Source organism: Merops nubicus, unplaced genomic scaffold, assembly GCF_000691845.1.
Source record: "Merops nubicus isolate BGI_N331 unplaced genomic scaffold, ASM69184v1 scaffold6710, whole genome shotgun sequence".
Taxonomy (NCBI): Eukaryota; Metazoa; Chordata; class Aves; order Coraciiformes; family Meropidae; genus Merops; species Merops nubicus.
This window is the reverse complement of record NW_008584726.1, coordinates 1-22,630: the sequence shown is the minus strand read 5'-3', so window position 1 is coordinate 22,630 and position 22,630 is coordinate 1. Positions and strand designations below refer to the sequence as shown.

General features: G+C 37.4%; 1 protein-coding gene across 1 annotated transcript in view; it reads left to right on the top strand.

Annotated features, from left to right (window-relative positions):
- Positions 1–22,094, top strand: part of LOC103777589 (UDP-glucose:glycoprotein glucosyltransferase 2-like) — a gene marked incomplete at both ends in the record, with an annotated part of 47,150 nt that extends 25,056 nt beyond the window's left edge. The window contains 12 exons of the mRNA XM_008945151.1: positions 3,142–3,221; positions 4,938–5,127; positions 5,973–6,131; positions 7,289–7,374; positions 11,304–11,388; positions 13,109–13,194; positions 17,208–17,306; positions 18,674–18,758; positions 19,173–19,355; positions 20,542–20,702; positions 21,010–21,140; positions 21,993–22,094. Of these exons, the coding sequence (XP_008943399.1) occupies positions 3,142–3,221; positions 4,938–5,127; positions 5,973–6,131; positions 7,289–7,374; positions 11,304–11,388; positions 13,109–13,194; positions 17,208–17,306; positions 18,674–18,758; positions 19,173–19,355; positions 20,542–20,702; positions 21,010–21,140; positions 21,993–22,094 (1,447 nt within the window). The remainder of the gene's footprint in view (positions 1–3,141; positions 3,222–4,937; positions 5,128–5,972; positions 6,132–7,288; positions 7,375–11,303; positions 11,389–13,108; positions 13,195–17,207; positions 17,307–18,673; positions 18,759–19,172; positions 19,356–20,541; positions 20,703–21,009; positions 21,141–21,992) is intronic.
- Between the last annotated feature and the right edge of the window lie 536 nt (positions 22,095–22,630).

The window sequence follows — 22,630 nt, the reverse complement described above, 5'->3', positions numbered from 1 at the left end:
AGCTATAGGTAAACTAATCTAAATTTTACTGCGTAGTCTGAGAAAGTGGCAATTAAAGGACAGAGGCAAGGACAGAGAATGAGAGCAGAGCCAAGGCTTTTATGTTTTTAAAATACTTACTGGATTGTATCATAAGAACTGCTCTATATCCTCTCCAGAGGGAGTCAGGTAGAACTTTTCATATAATCCATGTTTTCCCTTTTTCAGACAGTTTTGTGGTAGATTTCAGCATCAAAGGCTTCCAGACAAGGCAACAGTTACTGTTTAAATACTATCTAGAACTTGACCAGGGTTAGACTACACCAGTTCTCAGCAGAATATACGGAGCTACTAACTAGTCCTAAAGTTAGGAATGTGGTCCCTAAGGTCATGTGGAAAGCGTAGAAATTCCTTCTTCTAAAAATGAGGGCAAAATTGAGGAGTTTTACTTCTTTTCTCATGGTTCACAAAAACCAGATGAGAAACTATTATAATGTGTTGCCTCTGAACAAACAAGTCCCTTAACCTCAGTCCTTTATTCCAGTAGTATGCAACTCTGAGTATCATCTGCTCCTTTTTTTTTTTATTATTATTCCAGTTACTGTTGAATTCCAAATGTAGAGAGAAAAATCAAGTCTTTTGGTTTTACCTTTCAATTTTCTTTTGCCTTTTTTCTTTTTCATTCTGTCTTCAGAAACTCCTATTCCATCCTTACAGAGACAGGAATCTCTGAAGGAGCCCCTTTTGATAACATTGTCTCATTTCCCATATCACACAGGCCAAAGGACTTTTTATCAATTAGCATTTGAAGCAGCAATTTTTTTAAAAAAAAATCTAATCCTAATGTAAATATTATCAAGTAGTTGAATACAGTTCACAGCTCCTACTGAGTTTTTCCAGTGGCTAATTAACTTGACTGTTAAAATCAGACTTGGAATTGCAGATTTTTTGTTTCCTGCTGCAAGCATTCATCTTCTTATCATTTTGCCAGTTGTGTTGAAGATTCTATTGTAAGAGTTTATTTTCTTTGTAGATGCTTTTCATTATGGTGACCTTCACAAACAATTCCAAGTGATTGGCTGAATAATCGTGGTTCAGTGAGCTAATGTTTTTCAGATGAGTTGTGGTAACTTACTGTGTTTTGCAAAGTGACTGCACATGTAAAATAAAATCTGGATTTAAATAGTTTTCAAGCTATTTAAACTTATTCAGCCATTTGTTTCAATTGGAAATACACCCTGAACAATTTTCGTGCTCTTCTTTGCATTTTCTTAATGAAACAGAGCTCTTCAAATACTCTGCTGTGAAGAAGGCTTTCCACTCTTGTAACTATTTTCATGTATTGGCTTGAATGCTCTGGCTTTTGGTGTCCTCATAGCCCCAACTATCAGAATTAAATTCAGTATTCCAGAAGTTGGGTTGTTGGACAACAGATAAAGCATTCTTATTTGTCATTTCATGTGTAAATGATTTTGAAATGTTAAGTAAGAATGGCATTATTCTTTTGGCTACGATACAGTATTAAATTTCATGGTCAACTGATGAACTGGGATGATACCTCAGTCTTTTTCAAGATAATTTAATTTTGCAAACAACCTGTCAGTTTAGATTGCTGAAGTATGGTTCTTACTGATGAGATGAGGGGTTTGTCTTTTTTGAAGGTCTAATCAAATACAGGTTTAACTAGTTTTCATAGACTCGTAGAATGGTTTGGGGTTGGAAGGGACCTTAAATATCATTTGGTTCAAATCCCCCTGCCATGGGCAGACACACTTTCCACTAGACCAGGTTGCTCAAAGCCCCATCCAGACTGGTCTTGGAACACTTCCAGCAATAGGGCATCCACAGCTTCACTGGACAGCCTGTTCCAGTGTCTTACCACCCTCACAGTAAAGCGTTTCTCCCTTATATCTAATCTAAATCTACCATTTTGAGCTGGAAACTGTTATGCCTCATCCAGTCTCTCTAGTTCCTAATAATAAAGAGTCCCTACCTATCTTCATTGTAGTCCCCCTTTGAGTAATGGAAGGCTACTATAAGGTTGCCCTGAAGCCTTCTCTTCTCCAGGCTGAACAACCTCAACTCTTTCAGCCTGTCCTCACAGGGGAAGTGCTCCAGCCCTCTAATCATCTTCATGGCCCTCATCTGGACGAGCTCAAGCAGGTCCCTGTCTTTCTTATGCTGGAGGCCCCAGAGCTGAACACAGTACTCTGTGAACACAGAGTGGGGTCTCTCCAGAGTGCAGTAGAGGGACAGAATCACTTTCCTCAACTTGTTGGCCACAGTTCTCTTGTTAGAGCCTAGGATGTGATTTGCTTTCTGGGCTGCAAGTGCACATTGCTGGCTCATACTCATTTTTTTTTATCCACCAGTACCCCCAAGACCTTATCTGCAGGGCTGCTCTCAATCCACTCCTCACCCAGCCTTTATCTGTGCTTGGGACTGCCCCGACCAAGGTGCAGGGCTTCGTATTTGTCCTTGTTGACCTTGAAGAGGTTTGCACGGGCTCACCTCATGAGCCTGTCAGGGTCCCTCTGGGTGGGCCTCCCATCCCTCCAGCGTGTCAACCACTGAGAAAGAAGCAGAAATATTTTAACTTACAGGAATGTTTTGAAGTTGATTGAATAGTCTAACACATCATCAGTCTATTGCTGGCATTTAAAATTATTAAGTAATTAAGTATTAAAATAATTCTCTGACCTTTGCTATATCCAGCAGCTTACTGTATACAACAGTTTTAATGAGTGAAAGTCATTGTTTGAAGGTTGGTTATTGAAAAAAAGGCACATGTTATACTTTCTTAGAAATTTTGAAGTGCTTTAACATCTTCTAGAAAACAATATAAGAAAGGTGATAATATAATTTATTCAAGTCTTAGAAAATGGGGTAGCTGCTCTTTAAAAAAAATGCATCACTAGAGGAGAATGTTAACATTTTGACTATCAAGAACATCATGTGCTAAATCATGCAGTTTTAGAAAAGGTCAAATCTTTATTTGGAATATCTGACAACATCCCTTAATACACAGATATATTTAGAACTTTAAAATGTTTGAGATTTCTGCTGATGCTTGAGAAATGACAGGATGTCACAAGGATAAATGTGAAGTTTGATTACCAGGAGTCATTTTTGACACAGATTTTTTTTTTTTTTCTTCTGTAGGTACTAAAAGACATTATCAATGTGAAACTCAGGTTGTTTTTGAACTGCAGATCTAAGCTGTCAGAAGTGCCACTAAAGAGGTAAGTAGTTTATAGTTTTTCTTAGGAATATATGATCTTGCTTGGTTTGGAAAAAACCAGCCTTAACAGAATATATTCCCTTAAAAAATAAACAGTGGTTTGTGTTTCTGGATTCTTTAGTTGCATTAGTTATTGTCTTTCAATGTAAGTTGAACATTACTGAAGCAGTTTGCATTTGTCTAGAGAAAAATTCTAATTCTAAGGTGTCAAGCATGGGATCACAGGGGAGTGATCTAGTCCATCAAATGCACCTCTCATAAACAATCCTTAGAGAAGTCAGTGGAGAGTCTTTAATGACTTTGCAGAGGGACTGTCTGCCTAACCTGGTCACTTCTTACAGCCCACTTACTGTGTAATAAGTTTCATACATGAAGTACACTGAGCTTCATTTGAGTAAATGTACAGTCTGCATTTGAGATTTCTTTATAATTTGTTAGGAATGCTCTGCCCTGCAAGTACCCACCATAAGCTGAAGGGTTTTTTAACTGGCTCTGAGGACCAGGGAACACTATATTGTTTATAGACATTTACACTAAAGTGAACTCCCCAGAGAGAATTCCTTTCCCTCAAAGAGAAAGGTTTAAGGCCTGCCATTCCTTTGGGAGCTATTGTACCTAGAATGAGGGAGAGCTGGTGTCTGCACTTTCTTGCACTTTGCAAGAAATAGTGTGGCCAGCAGGAGCAGGGAAGTGATCTTCCCACAGTACTTGACACTGGTGAGGCCATACCTTGAATACTGTGTTCAGTTTTGGGCCCCTCACTCCAAGAAGGGCATTGAGGTGCTGGAGTGTGTCCAAAGAAGAGCAACAAAGCTGATGAAGGGTGTACAGCACTAGTCTTAGGAGAAGTGGCTGAGGGAACTGAGGCTATTTAATCTGAAGAGAAGGAGGCTGAGGGGAGACCTTATTGCTCTCTACAACTACCTGAAAGGAGGTTGAAGAGAGGTGGGTGCCAGTCTCTTCGTCCAAGTAACAAGCTATAGGACAAGAGGAAATAGGCTTAAGTTGCTCCAGGGAGGTTTAGGTTGGTTATTAGGAAAAATTTCTCATAGAAAGGGTTGCCAAGCACTGGAGCGGGCTGCCCAGGGAAGCGGAGAATCCCCATCCCTGGACTCGTTTAACAGTCCTGTAGGTATCGTGCTTGGGGACGTGGTTTAGCAGTGGACTTTTTAGCGTTAGGTGATGGTTGGACTTGATGATCTTAAAGGTCTTTCCAACCTAAACAATTCTATGATTTTATGAATGAATGGAGTCAGAGTTGGAGAGGAATAAAGACTTTTCTTTCCTTTTGCTCTCTGTCTTTGCCGCTGCTGGTGTCAGGAGCTGTTCCCAAAGACTATTTTCTTTGAGCAGAGATTAGTCCTCCTGCTTAGTTTAGTGATACAGATTCTGAGAATTCAAGACTGTTCATAGTCAAAATGTTCAGACACATCTCTTGAGTATTCACACTCCTAGCCATTAAGAATGTTAATGGGAGCTACACTTTTTCACAGCAAAAAATTACCAAAAGGTAATGGGCTGGTAGATGAACATGGATCTATTTGAGATGCTGTAGGTATTGCCTGACATTGTTCCAAAAGAACAGTGAGCTACTGAGCCTTCAAATATGATTAATTTGGTTAACATTCGCTATGTTTGTGTTCTGTAAGAAATTCATGTTTGGAACTTTATGCTTTGGTAAATGTGGGATTTTTTTTTAATGCTTCTTTTTCAACAGCTTCTATCGTTTTGTTCTGGAACCAGAATTAACTTATGGGATCAACAAGCATCTTCCTTCTGAACCTGTGGCAAAATTCCTAGAATTGCCAGAATCACCCCTTTTGACTCTAAACATGATCACTCCTGAAAGCTGGTTGGTTGAAGCAGTAAACAGTTCTTGTGATCTTGATAACATTCGTTTACAGGATGTAAGTAATAGTTTGCAAACACTGTAAGATTTGCGTTGGACCTTCTACCTCAGAAAGAAAACAGAAATCTTGTGGGAGTTTTATCTCTTGTGTTTCAGAAATGCTTTCTGTGGTAATTATTTATTTGGTCTGTATTTTACCATTTTCATTTTCATAATCTTTTTTTCACCTTCTCTCTTACTTTAAAAACTTTAAAAAGAAAGGAAAGAAATAGAAAAATATCAGAATGCAGAATACAAGTAAAAGCCATTTATCTGTTGTGTTGAGCTTTATAATGGTTATGGAAATATGCCTTTTTTTTTTCTTTTTTAGATAAAAGTAAAGCAATTAAGGGATTCTGTGTGATAGTTTTCTATATCTCTTTATTTTGTAAATATTTCTTGAAGTAATGGGTTTAACCTGGGTAAATCTTCAAACAGACCTGAATATATTGCTGTTCATTAATATAGATTAAAATATATGACATGATTTTTAGTTCACAGTTTTAAAAATTTTTTACTCCCTCAGCTCCAAATTCACTACATTTGTTTCAGTCACTAAACCTACACAAAATATCCAGGGTGTTTGGTCCACCGAAGCTGTGTATTGGGAAGGTGTATTGTGGAAGATAGAGGTTGGGATTTACCTTACCAGAGTTGAGATGCCTCAGCTTCCTCAACAGTCAGTAGAGATAAGATCTCTCCAGACATCCTCTTTACCTTGGATACCTGTTTTTTTTGTTTTTTTTTTTTAAAAGAGTTGAGTTTGGGTGAGGTAAATCCCACAGATGTTTGTTGTTGTAGTATGTTGTTTTTTCCCCCCATAGGTAAATGACATAATTTATTGATGAAATGTTCCTTCCACAGATAAAAGGGGCAGTTACAGCAGAATATGAACTGGAATATATATTGCTTGAAGGACATTGCTTTGATGTGACAACAGGACAACCTCCTCGAGGGTTACAGTTCACTCTGGGCACAAAGAATAATCCTGTCATGGTCGATACTATTGTCATGGCCAACCTGGTAAGTGTTAAGTACAGAAATAGTCATTACAATCACACAATCTCCATGAGAATTCTTTATGAGAATGTTCTTTAAATCCATTTATCTGTGTTGCAAGCTTTGTAATACGTAAAGTAAGAGGAGTATCCTGCAGTTGAGACCATCTACAAAAGATGATGTGCATTTCTGATTTTCTGAGCTTTCTCCCCCTCCTCCTTGATCCACTATAGGTTTTGATATAGCCTAATTTTAGATCCTCATCTGAAGTACCTAGACTGGGCATCTAATTGCCTTAGATGGTAGGAGGTAGTTGTATTCAGATGGAGATTCCACCAAAAACTGTAAGGTGTGAGTCACATTCTAATTGAAGTAATCATTTTTGTTGCATAATGATTCAGGCAAAAGAATTTTCCGAATTTAGATGCTTCAGTTAGGTGCTTAAAGCCTCTGTGGGACAAATCCACACCTGAGAATTCCTCTGGTCATCTGAAGTAATTACGTTTGGTTTTAGCAGGCTGTAGAGCAGAAGATCTTGTGATTTCTAAAGCAAAAGATTTGTTTTCTATTGACTAAGGTAATTTGATAAGGAAAAAAGATTTCTTTTGATGCCTAAGATCAGTTACACATCTGCTGTTCTCTATTCTTTATAAATACTGTACCACAGGGCATAAAATTCTTAATAAACTGTGAATCTTCTGTTTTTACTCAGCAGTAGATGATGTTCAACATGATGAAACTTCTGATTCTTCGCATCCCAGAATTTACTTCATCTGGCTTTCACTTAGTGAAAGCTGTATGAAGTGCTCCTAAGTTGGGAAGGAGCTGTGTTGACTTGGAAAGTTGTTCCAGACAAAAGTTTTAAGTTTCAAAACAGCTTGTCAGTTTAGAAATTTATTTCTTTCCTGCTTACTTACTTACTGTTCTATGTGGGGATTTTGTATACAGATCAAATTCAGCTAGAAACAGAAGGAGCACTGGAAGGCATTAGATGTGGACATCCATGAGAAGTGATGCTTGGTTGCATCACTGCTGTATTACTTTCAGGCCTAGTTTGACAGTAGGTCGTGGTTGCTAACCTCGTCTCAGTACCAACTGTTGGATGACTGATGTTTGTTTGTGTACATGGTTGATTCTGAAATGCTGACAGAACACATGATTTTCTTTCCTGTTTTTCTTAGGGGTATTTTCAGCTGAAAGCAAATCCAGGAGCTTGGACACTGCGACTGCGTAAAGGAAGATCTGAAGAGATTTATCAGGTTTTCTCGTAAGTAGGAATCCATCTTTTGGAAACAAATTAATCTGAAAGTGCAACATAGTTTGAAAAATCTGACACTCCTGAAGAAAATAAGCAAGATTAACAAGAAGCAAGTTATTTAAAAGTTATGAGAGAGGCCTTATTTCTCAATAGTGTAAGTTGTTGTCTGATTGCTCCCTGTGTTCCTGAAGACATTTGGATGTGTTAATGCATAATAAGCCAGTTTGGATGGGGCCTTGAGCAACCTGATCTAGTGGGAGGTGTCCCAGCCCATGGCAGAGGGTTGGAACTAGATGATGTTTAAGGTCCCTTCCAACCCAAACCACTCTATAGGTCTATGATTAGGTTCATTCTATTTGTTTGTAATTTTCAGGTTTGTTTTTTTTTTTCAGAAACCACTCACAATCTGTTGAAAAGGCTAAAAATCATAGTCGTTGTCCTAAGAAGTTCACTTAATCTCCACCAACTGTAGCTATATAATTTGGTTAATTTAACTTCCAGCTCTTAAGCTATATAAAGTGATTTATGAAAGCATTGTTAAAAAAAATACTGTAATGAGCTGTAGTTTTATTAAAAAATGAAACAAAACCACTTCAGTGGTTCTAGGCTGGATCAAAGGAAACTTAAATTATCTGCCATTTTTTAAGATTACTGATTTTCACCATGAAGTAATCCAAGTGAACTTAATTGAACTCAGCTAAGTTATGTAAAAATTAATACTTAATGAGGAATATAAACAATAATATTTATTTCATTTAATTATTACAAGTCATAGGTTTAGAGTACAACATCTGAAGTATGGTTGGGAGGCTATGCCAGGATCTTTGAAATTTTTTATACTGATAATCAGTATTAATTGTATCAAATTGCTATCAGAACTCAAGCAACTGCTTGACAGGGTGGAATTTTTCCAAGAGGCATGGCAGGATATTCTCCATCCTTGAAGCACGGGCCTGTACAGTATAATAGGAGTTTTAGGAGGAATAGAAGATTTTGAGTTTACAGCATGTTTTACACCTCAGTGTGAATTTGTTTCTCTCATAGTAGCATCTAATGCACATACAAGGAATTTATATCTACCTTGTGTAAGTACACAGCTTTTGGAAATAAGCTTTTATTGTTTTCCTCAACTGCTTTTAACAAGGATAATTATTTTGAAGCAGTCACATTTGTAAAAAAAAAATTATTATTAGTGGTAAATTACTATGAACATTAGGAATATGAGAATTGGTGTACTCAGCAAGTCTGAGCACTGCTTATTGCTGGAATTCTGATTCTGTGGTAGTGGTATGAAAACAGGTAGGTATTGCAAGCTATGAGTGCAGAAAATAGTTTATAACTGAAGATATGTATATGTAAAAACTGCTGAATATTTTATTTTTAGAAAGGCAGGTAAATATAATATATTTTGATGCTGTGCAAGGTGCTTCGCTGAAAGTTTTGTCTTCTATAATTCGGGCAAGGAGTTTTTTGTTATTTTGTTTTGAGATTTTAAAGGGTCTTAATTTGTTGAACTTGGGTACTTTTCTTCTCCATATGGACATCACAGTTTATATTATATTGAGGTTTATTTGTATTTGTGTTAAAAGTAGGTAGGTATTTTGAAACATTTTGAAGCTGTGATGTAAATAGTCTGCTGAACATATTTGGTTTTGTATCACAATATATCACAATATTTTATATCACAATAAAGTAGTTACTGTTAAATATTTAATAATGCTGTCAGTATGCAGGATGTTTTACTTGGATTTGAAAAGGAAGTTGTGCCTATTTTCAATGAGTTTACAGACCAAGTTACACTAAAAGCATTCAGTACCTTTTGAACAAAACACAAAATCCTTGTTTGTTTTATTAAGGGAAATGTGCATGTGTTATACTAATAAAATTACAGCCTGCTGAATATCATATGCACAGAGGCAAAGAGAAGATGAGAGGTCCTGTGTAAGATTCAGCACACTGATTTAAAATTGGAGAACAGTGTGGTGGACTCAGTTTTCTTTCAGAGACACACCTACCTAAAACCAAGTGAATATCCTAGTCTAAGTAGCCATTGATCACATAGCTGGGTGACCAGGAATTTAATGAAATACTCTAGGAGGAAAATTAATCACTGTAGTATAATAGTAGGAAGTGTACAAAGTTGTATCTGGAGAAACAGGTAAATTGGATCTTGAGACCGGCATTAAATGTCCAAGGTCACAAATGGTGGCTAACACCATTTTCAGTAGGTAGTTCATACTGGGGCAGAAATTCACCACGCCGAGTGCTGTGCAGAGTAAAGCAGCTGCCACTCAGTAGAGGTGGAGCTGACAGTGAGAGATCCACAAAGAGACTAAGGGAGAGAAATCGATGATGCTACGTTTAGAGCCAAACCAAACACTTCTTGGGAATATTGTGAGGACTATGAAGAATCATCTTCATCAGCAGAGCTAGCTACAGAATTCATAATACAGAGGTTTTGAGATAACTGAGTGAATAACAGAAAATTTTAATTGTATAAGAACTGAGTGCAAAAATGCCAGCTGCTGACATTTCTGCTCTCAGCAGTTTGTGTTGGGCTCTAGTTCTACTATTTTAGAGATTTTTAATTACACACTTTATTTAAAATGGAGGTCTGTGCCCTTTTATGTTGAATACTGTATATCCATTCCTGTGATAAAGAGCGTTCTTGGCTGAGTGTTCATCTATACAGTATTTTAAAAGTGTGAAAATGAAACCAAATCAGAGAGGAAAAATCAAGATAATCCTGCATATTGTTTTGTGCAAGAACCAGCAACCTCTACACAACTTAGTAATCACAGACTTTTTACAGAAATGTATTAAATAGAAAAAACAGATATCTAAAAATGACAGGGTTTTATATAGTTAAGTAGTATGAAACAGATTGAAACAAGTTTTAAATATTTCTGTTTTCTAATCAAAGAAACAATCAAGCCTAAGGGGTAGCAGGCTACTTTCTTAAACCAATTTTTTGTGTGCGTAGCCTTAGCAAGAAGAAACTACATAATGCTGTTAGACTGAGAGGATTGAAGGAAAAAGGTGTGGGCTATTGAGGTATGAAAGCTGTAAAAGTTGAGAATGATGTTATTACATTGTATCAGGGTGACAACAGCATTTTTCATACTTGTTACTTAGTGCACAGCAGTAGGTTTTTTAAGATGCCTGAATGGCTTTGAAGTGATGTTCATTAGGTCAGATGTTCATGTGGGGCCTCACACAGCCATGTCTTTAGTGACCAGAGCCAACCAGTTGAAAGCCAGTCTTTACTACCTCAGAACTATGATGAAGCTTTCCCTAGACTTTTTAAAGCAGATTTATTTTAAAAGTACATGTAATTCTGTCATACAGCAATTTCTAAGATGTTTCCCATATTTGAAAAATAAAATGTAGTTCAGTATTTGAATATAATCATAGAATCCTTTAGGTTGGAAGGGACCTCCAAGATCATCAAGTCCAACCATTGAGCCATTAGGGCTCTAAAGTCCTCTGCTAAAACAGATCAGAATCTGTCAGGGCTGGAAGGGACCACAAGGGTCACCCAGTTCCAACCCCTCTGCCATGAGCAGGGACACCTCCCACTAGATCAGGCTGCCCAGAGCCTCATCCAGCCTGGCCTTAAAGACCCCCAGGGATAATATATACCTGTATATCACATAACATATTCAGCTCTAGGTTGGTGCATTTTTCCATGGTTTGATAAAATTTCCTGTGAAAATCCAAATTAAGAGGTGAGGGCTACCACAGTGCACAACATCTAGTGATGAATAAAACTTATAAAGTTTCTGAAGTTCAGATATAATTAGGTGCAAGTGAAGAAATTTTGTTTCTAGAAATACCAGCAATTCTCAACCTTTATACTCTAATTAAACATAATTAATGCATGTTTTAATGAGCCAGTACATTTTAATGTGGTTTGTTTTTTTTTTTTCTTCTTACAGCCATGAAGGAACAGATTCTGTGGCTGACCTGACAGATGTTATCGTGGTATTGAACAACTTCAGAAGCAAAATTATCAAAGTCCAAGTATGTAAAGAGATGACTATTTTTTTGTCTGCAGTGCTTCCTTATGTGAAATGACTAATGCTGACTAATATAGCCTAGGCTATATTTAATTGAAAAATGTATACTGAAACATATAATTTTGATTTTGTATAATGAAATAGAAGAGGGTGTGCAATTTAATGTAGATAATTTGATCCAATCAGGCTATACTAATTGCATGGGAGATTGGTAAATAGCTGTTACAATAACACATCCGTGTGTGTAACACAGATGGGCTTTATCTCATCAAGCTTAAGGTGCCTACCAGTGTAGTCGAGGTGCCTTAAGCTCCCTCTCTGCATAGCAGAGTGAGAGAGAGTCCAAAGGGCTGCTCAACCCCCCTCATGGGTGTGTTTAAATCAAGGAGATGTCCACCTCTTGAGACAGCCAGTTCTCTCCTCCTGTGACTGGGGAGGGTTTTTACATGAAGTCCAGGTATCAGAGTGGAAGTTAAAATTAGGTATGTTGAATTCTACCCTAAGCTACCAGATTTGTGTAAATGAAATTGTTGCTTTCATTCTTAATGATGTATCAAAAAGATCATGAAACAGGAATTATATTAAGGAGAAAGAACCTCACAGTGTCGTGTTTTCCACTGTTTTGTGAATAACATGTTGTGCAGGTGTCATTGGTACATTGTATCCTAATTGTAGACATTGAGAAGGAGAGAGAACAGTATAAAGACAAGTACAAAAGAAATTTTTAGAACCACGTTTATGAGTATTTTTTAGAACCAGATTTATCAGTCCTGTAACTTAAAGTTTCCAGAACCTGGAGAAAATGTGTAAAGCTCTGGAGCATGATGAGCCTGCCTTTTTAAACCACAGACAAAGGTTAAAAGGTGCCATTTGGGTCAAAATAGGAAAATGGGTCTGTGTGAAAGGTAGTATGTAGTAAACTCATAACCAGAATATGTAAGCTCTGTCATTGGAGTGGTAGAATCACTTCAGCAGTACCCAGGGTGTGGCCTCAGAAGCATGAGCTAAAAAGACCTATGATTTAGTGTCCACAGAAATCTGCAAACATTAGCCCAGCAATTTAACATGTGAAACTAATACATTTATAACTGACTATGTTCAAAAACTTAGTGTTTTAGAAACCATTGGGGTTTCAAAAACAATTCAAGGCAACTGAGGTCAGGAAACAAAATTAATATGGAGCCTTTATTAAGCGTTTGGGTAAGACAGCAGAGTTTGCTTAAGCTGGCTGGGAGAGCTTATGTTTTGGCAAGGCATTTGTTGCTTCCTCCTTGTGAAGGGCTCATGGGAATCACAGTTTGCTTTCAGGTCAGTTCCATGCATGGTGTGACAGACACCCTGCTGCCCTTCTTCCAACAGCTAATCCCTGGATCACAGACTCATGAGGCAAGAAAATGAGAGATGATTCCTCACACTTGTAGTTACTGTTTGCATAAAGAAGTACAGAGGGCTTGAGGGGGGTGTTTGATTTATTACTCACCATGTAATTTTTCATGATTACTTTTCTTCTTATTACAATATGTTCTGTACATAGCTTAAAAGTATGAAATTACCTTTTTATTGTTCAGTTTAATGCAGTTCAGTATTTTACTGAGGTAGAAGTCAGTAAGATGTTGTTGGTCCGGCTCTAGCTGGTAAATACACCATAGTCAGATATCACAACTGAAGTAGTAATTATCAACCAACTTCCCAAATTGCACAAATACATCTATTTTAATGACTAGGTACAGAAAAAGCCTGATAAAATGAATGAAGAGCTTCTCACTGATGGCGCAACAGGAAAAAAAGGAAATCAGGAATCAGTTGCAAGGTAATGCAGAGTTTGCTTATACTTTAACCATGCCAGGACATGTTGTTTATTACTCAGAGCAAGTACATGTTTCTTACTTCATAGTGATACAAACAAATAAAAAGACTCCCCAAGGGATTTATAATGTAAATAAAAGGGAAGGAAGACAAGCTAGAATGTCTTGGGCATCTCATTGTTTATTTCCTTTTTCATCCCTCCTTTGCATATCTGGTTCCTGTTCATTGTCTCCATTGGCATTATTTTTGTTTTGTTGTGGCAAGGAATCAATCTCAGTATGAAAATCTCAGCCAGCAATCCTCATATGTATCAAACTGAACATCAAAAAGCAGGCTGTGATGCTGCTAGACATAATTTATTAAAGCTCAAGAAGTGTTTTTGTACTTGTCAATAATACAATACAAAAAAATATTACTTTAAAGTTTGAATTCTATAAATTATAATAAACATTTCAGGCCTTGCATTTGGGGCTAATAACATTGTAGTATTTCTAATTTGCTGTATATCATTGTAAAATTTTGGTTTCAGCTGCTCAGAATAATGCTCATAATGATGTTTTCTGTAGATGGTGTATGGATCAGGCTTTTTTTATTTTGAATTTAGTTTTTATTAATAAGATACAAATTCCTATTAAATTGTTCTTTTTTTTTAGAATGAGATAAAGGCAAAAAAGATTGTTTCATCTTTACTTAGAAAAATAGTTTTAAGTTTTTTTTAATAGACTTGTATGTAAGTGCTGTGGATCAGAACATGGGGTGTTGTATCAGTTTCCAGGACATTTTAATTGTCCTTTCAAGAGCGTTTAAATCTGATGACCATTGACCAACATGTTGTGGAAAATAGTGGCCAGGATGCTCTCCAAGGACTCTTTTCTTTTAACACTTCAGAGACCTTTCTCACAATAAACATCTCAAAAAGATAATGTTCTCAAGTGTGAAAATTGGGGTGCTGGCAACAGTACTTACTGAACTCCCAATTATTTGATTTCTTAATCTCAGAGAAGAATGAGCTTGAGTCTTTAATGTGGCAAGCTGGTTACACAATATATTGATCCACTCTTCTGAGGTGGTGACAAATCCTCTTCGAGATCTTCCAGGCTGTTGGGGAGGATGGACTTCATTTGCAACACATTGTTGCCATACCTGGCTCCATCCACTGGGTAGGAAGCACTCATGTTTGGTCTGTGATCCCCAGTCCAGGTTTTCTCTGAAGTGTGCCACCAAGAGTTAAGCTGCCAGGGCTGTGTAAAGGCAAAGGCAAGGAGCAGGCGGCAGTGCCTCCTCAACAGCCCATTCAGGGGTAATGACTGGACTGCCTAAGCAACCCCATACAAGTAATTGTGGATCCCTTTGATCTATGGAACAAGAAATTGCAGTGGCTTTGTCCAGAAGTCCCTTTAAGTGTTCAGGTTTTACTGTAGAGGTAATGTTCGGTTTCTCCATTGTTCAGGAGAAGATCTTTGGACTATAATTCAGCTAGTAAGAAAGGGATAATGTCCCTGTGAGGGACTGAAGGGGAATGGCGCTTTTGTTACTGTTTTCTCTGTACCACTAAAGTCTTTCTGGCCCCAAACAACTGCTGTGAGACTCAAAAGGTTTCCTTGCATTTTCAGTAGCCTTGGCAATAGCTGTCAGTCACGAGGACTGACAAGATAAAACATACAGCAGTTCTGGTAAACAGTTGATACCAATTAATCCTCAGCACACACTTTTCTTGGTACGTCTGGGACTGGCTTCTGTTTCAGCTTTATCATTTCTACTGACAAGACTTCTTTTATCTCAAGTACCTACACATTTTATTGAGTCTGTTACTGATTTTATGTTTATCACCATTTATCATCAGATCATTTTACTGTGACTAGATTCAGAAACCCTTCCAGACTACTGTACTAGAACTCTCAAAAATTTATTCCTGAAGCCACAAGTCAGGGAAGTGGACCCACATTTCTGCACAAAGATGACCTCTTTTGCAGAATGACATTAGTTGAAGGAATCTTTCATCAGCTTCAGGCTTTCCACTTATAATTGGCTGCATCAAAGGATATGTGTTCGGTGATCAAAATTTTAGCTCCCTCTAAGAAAGTTACAAGGCCTGAGATCTCACAGTCTTCCAGGTCTTGGCTTTTTCTATAGTGGGATGTATCATCAAAGTGTACCAGGCTCAGAGCTTGGCTGGGCTATTGGAGCCCCTCACCCAATAACATTTCTTTGCTTTTCCCACTGTTTTGAGGTTGTGGTCCAGAGGAATGATTTGAGGCCTGCCATTTGTCTGTCAGCTTCTTGATATCTGAACTTGTGAAATGTCCTTCTTCTTTGATAGTCCAGAATGAAAGTGTGTCCTGCCAGCAGACTGGTCCTTACAGGAATCCACGTGCTCTGACATGGGATTCATGTGCATACCACTTTGACCAAATTCTTTCATAACCAAAGTGCCCATCTCCAACTGACATGGGAAAACCATGTGAACAGGTTAACCCAGCCATCTTTAGAGCAGCTTGTGGAGTTTGGAATATCTCTGCCTTCTGTAAAAAAGGGATTTCTTTCTTCATATCTGTCTTTGTAGTCACATGTGGTGATGGTCACATTTTTTCAGTCCTGCTATCCCTACGTATAAGGAACTTACCAGAAAAAAAAGAAGGCAGACTGCCTGGAACTGTGAACTGCAGTCTCTTTTAGCCTGTGAGAACTCGGTGCTAGTTGTGGGGTTGTCTTCTCTAGAGATGCCACACCATGCAGTCAGTGCTGCTCCACTGGTGTCCCCTGACCAGGCATGACTGTGCTCTCCTCTTACCATTGGTGAGTGAAGAGAACATGGGGTTCTTGAAAGATTATTCACACCACTTGCACACATGGCAGCCTTCTGGGATTTCAGCTTTCTATTAGTCATGTGAAGTCTTTTAAATATTTTGGAGATCTGAGACTTGTCTTATTTGTTCTTAAAGATTATGAGGGATACTTATTTTTATACTTTTAAAAGGGATCAAGTCAGAAGAAAAATTAATGAGTGACTCACACAAGCCAAGTTTGTGAAGATTGACTCATCTCAAAAAGAAGTAAAGATTTTTAAAATGGAGGTGAATGTCTAGGAAAATGAAGCTGTACTGTGACCAGTTTGTCTAAGGCAGCCTTTGCAGTGCTGTGAGGGAGGCTGCAGCCACCGTCCTCAGCTGTGTGTGTTGGAAGGGGCACGTGGTTGAAAAACTCCTGGCAGAGTTTGGTAGTCAAGGCAAGCAAAGAATGTTGTGCAGCAGAAACAGAAAACCTCTGAACAACGTAGCTCAAAGATACAGGGTAGTTTATAGGGAGGGTAATTGGACATATTTAAGGAAGAATTCAGTCACTGTTGCTATAAACATTTGGGAAATCCCATCACCACAGACCAGTGAACATTACAAGAGTGTTCTGGGAAGGGCTGCCACCCCTCAGCCCTGCCCTTTGCTGTAGACCACTGCTGACAAGAAGAACTGGGCTTAAATGTGTGGTTTGGCCCATTGTGGCCATCTTTATTTTATCCTCAGCCTGCAGTTTAGAGTATAAGTTCAGCTCAGCCATCTACGGGGTCCTGCAGACACCCCTCACCTCAAGAATATGCATTGGTTCTTGTGATGTAGAATGTGCATGGATGGAATTTGAAAAATAACTGTTGCTGATTTTAAAAATAACCAATTCTCACGATATTTTTGCTGTGATTATTTCTGATTTTTGCTTTGATAAAACATGGAGTTCTTGCTAAATTTGGGTTCTGTTTGATTGAAAATATTGGAGACTGCACTTAGGCCATCATTTGGTCTGAGTGACTGCTGGATATGAGATGTTGCTCCCAAAAGATTTTCTATCATAGGCATGTACACCAGGAGTAGAGTGTAAGTGTGTTAGTTACTGTGGGACGAGTATTTCTTCTGTGTATTTTCTTACTTTTGATTCTTCATGAGCTTAATGGTAATGTAGTAGTATTTTCTTCCTGCTGTTTTTTTTTGAACGTATACTTTATATAGTAATTGTGGGCATTTTTCTCAGAATCTCAGAAGATACTCCAACAGAAGAGAAGGAAAAGAAAAGTGATACTCTTAACATTTTTTCAGTTGCCTCAGGCCATTTATATGAACGTTTTTTAAGGTAAGGAGAGGTAAAAGGGAATTGAGAATTTCATAGTGATCCTAATATACAGCAGCTTAAAGAAACTGACTTTTTTTAACAAGGTGTAAAGAATAAATTGTCAAAACGTAGAAAAGTTGCAAACAGTGGGGGCCAAATTCATCTTTGAGAACAAAGTGATTCGACATACAGATGTTCAAAAATACCATCATTCTTTGAGGAAAGCAATACGTTCTCCCTGTCTTTCATGAGTGCATGTGCAAAGTGTGAACACAAAGGAGAAAGTTCAGCCTCTCTTTAAAAAGACATAACAGCAGTGGCTTCACTGGAGTTGGTTACCTTAGTTTATTTACAGTCTACTTATCTTTAGTCCAAATTATGGATCCTACTGTATGCACATATGGCCTTGCTCACCTCCTTGTTCATTCAGTAAGCAATGATTGCTTTGAAGGAGTTCTTAGAGTATTGCCTGATCTGTTCACCACCAACTCCATCTCTTTTCTGATATCTTTGAGGACCTGTCTACAGGTATCAGATCTAGTGATTTTCCTAAAATGGAATTTCACAATTATTTCATGCATATTTATTTGGAACCTAGTCTTTTGTATGTGTTGATTTTTATTTCTTAGTAGTCTGATGCCATTTGAATGTCGGTGTTTCTCTCCTTCAACCTAGAACAACCTTCATAAAGGGAAAGACTTGTTTATTCTAAAGGAGAAAAAAATTTAAGACATTTTACATGCTTTCTTTACCTTATTTTAAAGTGTATTATTTCTTGATTTTTAAGGTAGACTTGACCTCTTGTAAGGTCATGAGCATTGCTTATCTGTCTGGTTACCCCAAAAAAATGCTACAATAGTGAAAAAAAAGTTATACCCAGAATAGTGGTTTTTATAGTTATCAAGGATTTTCTGGAGAGGATCTTAACTTGAACTATGTTTTCTCTTTTCCACTGTTTTTCATTTTATCAACCTATTAAACTCAGCCAGTATATTTCTAAAATGATGATTGGACTTGATCTTAGAGGTCTTTTCCAAGCTTAGTGATTCTATGACTGATTCTAAAATAAGTTATCTCAGTAGCCAAGTTAATATAAAGTATTCATCATTATGCTAATTTTGTCAGGTACCTCTCTTAGAATAAAACTTGCTAACACATCCACCTCTGAAATTCTTCCAGTGTCGCTTAGCCAATCTGGATCAAACAGTTATCTCAAAACAGTCCTCATCACATGTCCTTCAAAGTTTTTGATTAGAATTAGACAAATATTTATGCTTAAACTGAGTTAAAGAAAATTATACTAATAAACTTTAGCACCTTCCAGGTGCAGTTCAAGTTTAATGAGCTGTATGTATTTGTTTGTTTATTATAGACTTATATTTCCACAGAATTATGATGCTTTCTGTCCTACGTCATACAAAAACACCAGTAAAATTTTGGTTTCTGAAAAACTATCTCTCCCCAACATTTAAGGTAGGAGAAATGTCCTCCTTTTATTATTTTTTCTTTAAAATTTTAAGTAGGTGGTTTTTTTTCATTACAATTGAGTAATTATAGAAATTAAATTTTCGCCATTGAAGAGTATCTCTGAATGCATTAAGTACCAGTAGTTTTTCAAGTCTTATGTGTAAGGTTCTTCTTTTCTGGAACACACAGCCCAGTTCAAATAATTTATTATCTTCCAATAGTCTCTATAAGCTTTAAAGAGATACTTTTTTGTACTTATGTAGCTGAGGATACTGCTAGAACTAAGGAAGAATTTTAGAATAGTAATTTATACAGTCAATAAACTGTATACAACCACGTTTCACCATTCTCTCTTTTTACTTCTGAGTTCTTGTGTGTCACATACATGTGCAACTAATGCTGTTGTGGTTCTTCTTCTAGGAGGTTATTCCTCACATGGCTAAAAAGTATGGTTTTAAGTATGAATTAGTACAGTACAAGTGGCCCCGCTGGCTTTATCAACAGACAGAAAAACAAAGAATTATCTGGGGCTACAAAATTCTTTTTTTGGATGTTCTTTTCCCTTTGGCTGTGGATAAAATCATATTTGTTGATGCTGACCAGGTAAGAAAAAAATAACATTGTATAAACATCTGAGGGAATAATTTGATCTTAAATTGATCCAGTTTTGTTTCCTGTGGTCATTTTATTCAGATATTGGTCTTGGAAGACTGTTGCAGTTTTATGAGCAAAGCCAATAGTGTTGAAGAATGTGAAATTAAATAATTTCACTTGTCTTAGCCACATAGAAATTAAGAATCTCATGATACTGAATTGCCCTAAATTGACTCTAATGCCCATGGAGAGAGTAGGGCACCTGGAGAGGTGTGTGCCATCTAAGCACACACCTAAGGCATCTTTCACCTAAGGCATTTTTAAATTGCCTAGACTCAGGTGATTGTGAAAGGGCATTTTCCATGGAAGGGGGCTGAGGTGATGATGGTGAAGATGAATCCTGCCTCTTTTGGTCTTAAGTTTGTATGCAATCTTTCACTCAGAAGTTAACATTGTACAACATACTGTAAGGTAACATGCTGCCTCAAATAGATGAGACATTGAAGAGTCTATCACATGGTTATTAATAACCTCAGAACAAATATTATGTATTTTGGTCCTTTTCTGGAGCTTAAGAACAAATTAAATTTAGGTGTAGCATGCAGACTGCAACTCCCTGCAGTTTCATCTGGGTACAGTGGCAGTACTGCTTCTCTGTCCCAGCTAAAGATTTCTCTGTACTCTGAAACAGCTAAAACTTTTGTGCTACTGATAAATTAATTACTGGGTTTTGATGGAAGAATGATTGATTAGTAAATAAAGGATATCTGTAAAATGTCCTTATAGCCTCTTTTTAAAAGTACATTACTATGAAATAGAAAGATTTTCAAATGATGCATTAATTTTGGATTGCCCAAGTTAATGAAGCAAATAGGAAGGATCTTTTAGAAGGGAGATGCTCAGAAACACTGGTCTGTAAATTTAAAAATACTTTGCTTGCTTTATTTAATTTACTTATTAAATGTGTCCCACAGATGGCCACAGAATAAACACTGGGGTTTTTTTACTGTGCACCACAGTTAGGTAAATGTACTTCCAGCAGCATACTTTAGTTATACTACACTGGTTTAGGGTGTCTGATTTGTTTTGGTTTTTCATTCAGATTAAACCTTGGGATGGTTGCTGCAGTACTTACCCTCACAGGCACAACTTAAAACCAGTATTCAGTTTCAAAAAGAAACCTTTTTTTGTTTAGATTGTGAGAAGTGACCTAAGAGAACTGAGAGATCTGGATCTGAACGGAGCTCCCTATGGCTACACTCCCTTCTGCGACAGCCGCAGGGAAATGGACGGGTACCGGTTCTGGAAGACGGGGTACTGGGCTTCCCACCTTGGGAAAAGGAAATACCATATCAGGTGGGGCAGCTCCTGGCATGGCTTTGTGCTGTTTGTGAATCTGACTGAAGTCTGGGTCTTGGTGTCAAGCGCTGAGGCATCCCAAGGCAGTTGCCCTGTAGTGGTTCTGTGCGCGAGGGGAATGAGGTGTGAGTTCTATGGCATACTGATCTCATTCCTTTGTTGTAGCTTCAGCTACTGAATTAAAAAAGATATTCCTTTAGGATGGGAATAGTTCTTGGTTTCTGGTTACACTTATTAATGTTATCAAAAACAAAGGTGAAACGCCACAAATTTTTTTTTTTTTTTTTTTTTTTTAAACCTGTAGTGCCTTATATGTTGTGGATCTGAAGAAGTTCAGGAAGATTGCAGCTGGAGATCGGCTGCGGGGCCAGTACCAAGCTCTCAGTCAAGATCCCAACAGTCTGTCAAATCTAGATCAGGTATATATGCCTATAAGCAATTGGGATTTTATTTTATCTTTCTCAAAATGCACGGAATTCTTTTCTATTCCAATGTATATCTTACATGATTCTGAAACTCTTTGCCCTTTACTGCTGTTTTAGCACATTTTCAGGTGTCAATACAGTTCAGAAAACTGAACATATGAAATGATTATTAAATAATTGCTTAATATGAAAAAAGAGTAAACCCAGTATTTATTTGTAGTTGTTCAATGTGCATTATTTTTCTAAAGATAATCCTGTATTATGATCATGATAATTATATTCTTATTTAGCAAGAGCTTTTTCCTCTTTCTCATTTTTTTTCCACTAATGTAAATATAGTTTTTTGTAAACTAACTGCTAATGCACTCTAGTGACTGCAGCACATGGTCATCTGGGGGTGACTGTGGTCTTCCTTTATAGAACTCCACCAATTTTTAAAGGTGAGGTAAATCAGGGTGCAAATCACAAGTCTATGAGTAGATGCTAGATGTACAGAACATACTTAAATTTATTATTTTCTTCTGCAGTAGAGGTTCTGTGACTCAGTAGCAGATTGATAATACAGCTCATCCAATTTCTGCCTGACCAGTTGTACTGTACTTACAAAACAGTACTTTTCATTTATGTCTCTCTGTGGGTGAACTTCAAAAGGCTTCGTAAGTGGGATTGTTCCTGCTTTTGTAATTTTCCTCATGGAATTACTAAGGCACAGAAGGTTTTCACCTGCCTAAATCAGTGATGATATCTCATATTGCTCAGGGACTGTCTTCCACCCCCTTACTCAGCAAGTGACTTCCCCTCTTACAGAAGTATGTTATTGCTACTTGCATTTTTTTTTCCAAAAATATATTTAATTCAATAGAAAACAGCAGTTCTTATGATACTGTCCAAAGAATAGTGGAAACAGAGCTACATTACAAACTTGAATTAGAGAGGGATTTGGAGCAGCCTAAAGCTGTAGCTGGTAAGAGCAAAAGACTGATCCACCAGCAACAGTCAGATTTTACCTCTTTCAGCTGGACACAAGGAGTTACTGGCCCCATGTGACACACTAAGGGGGTCCTGATGTGATGAGCTGTCAGTTTTTCAAACCTAGTCCTACCCATATGTACAAGGTGTCTGTCAGAAAGACCTTTAATATTCAGAAGCTGGTTACAGAACTTCCACCACAATGCTGCTTTTCAGTAGTAATGAGCTTTATCTATTTTTACCAAAATTTTTCCATTTTAAGATTCTTATTTTCAAATCCAACTTTAATGCATGATAGCATATAGCTCTTAGAAATCTGTTGGATCATATCAAAAGCCACTCAGGTGTCAGCTACCCTTCCCTCAACACATCAGTGCTGAGAGCAGACACTGACGTAGCTAAATACTGGCAGAATGGAATTGCAATTACTTGGGAAAGGGAAATATTTCAAAGTAATATTTCAGTACTAATCTGCTTTCTATCAATAGGAATCACTTTCTGTCTTCTTTGACTAACCTTATAGCTTTCTAT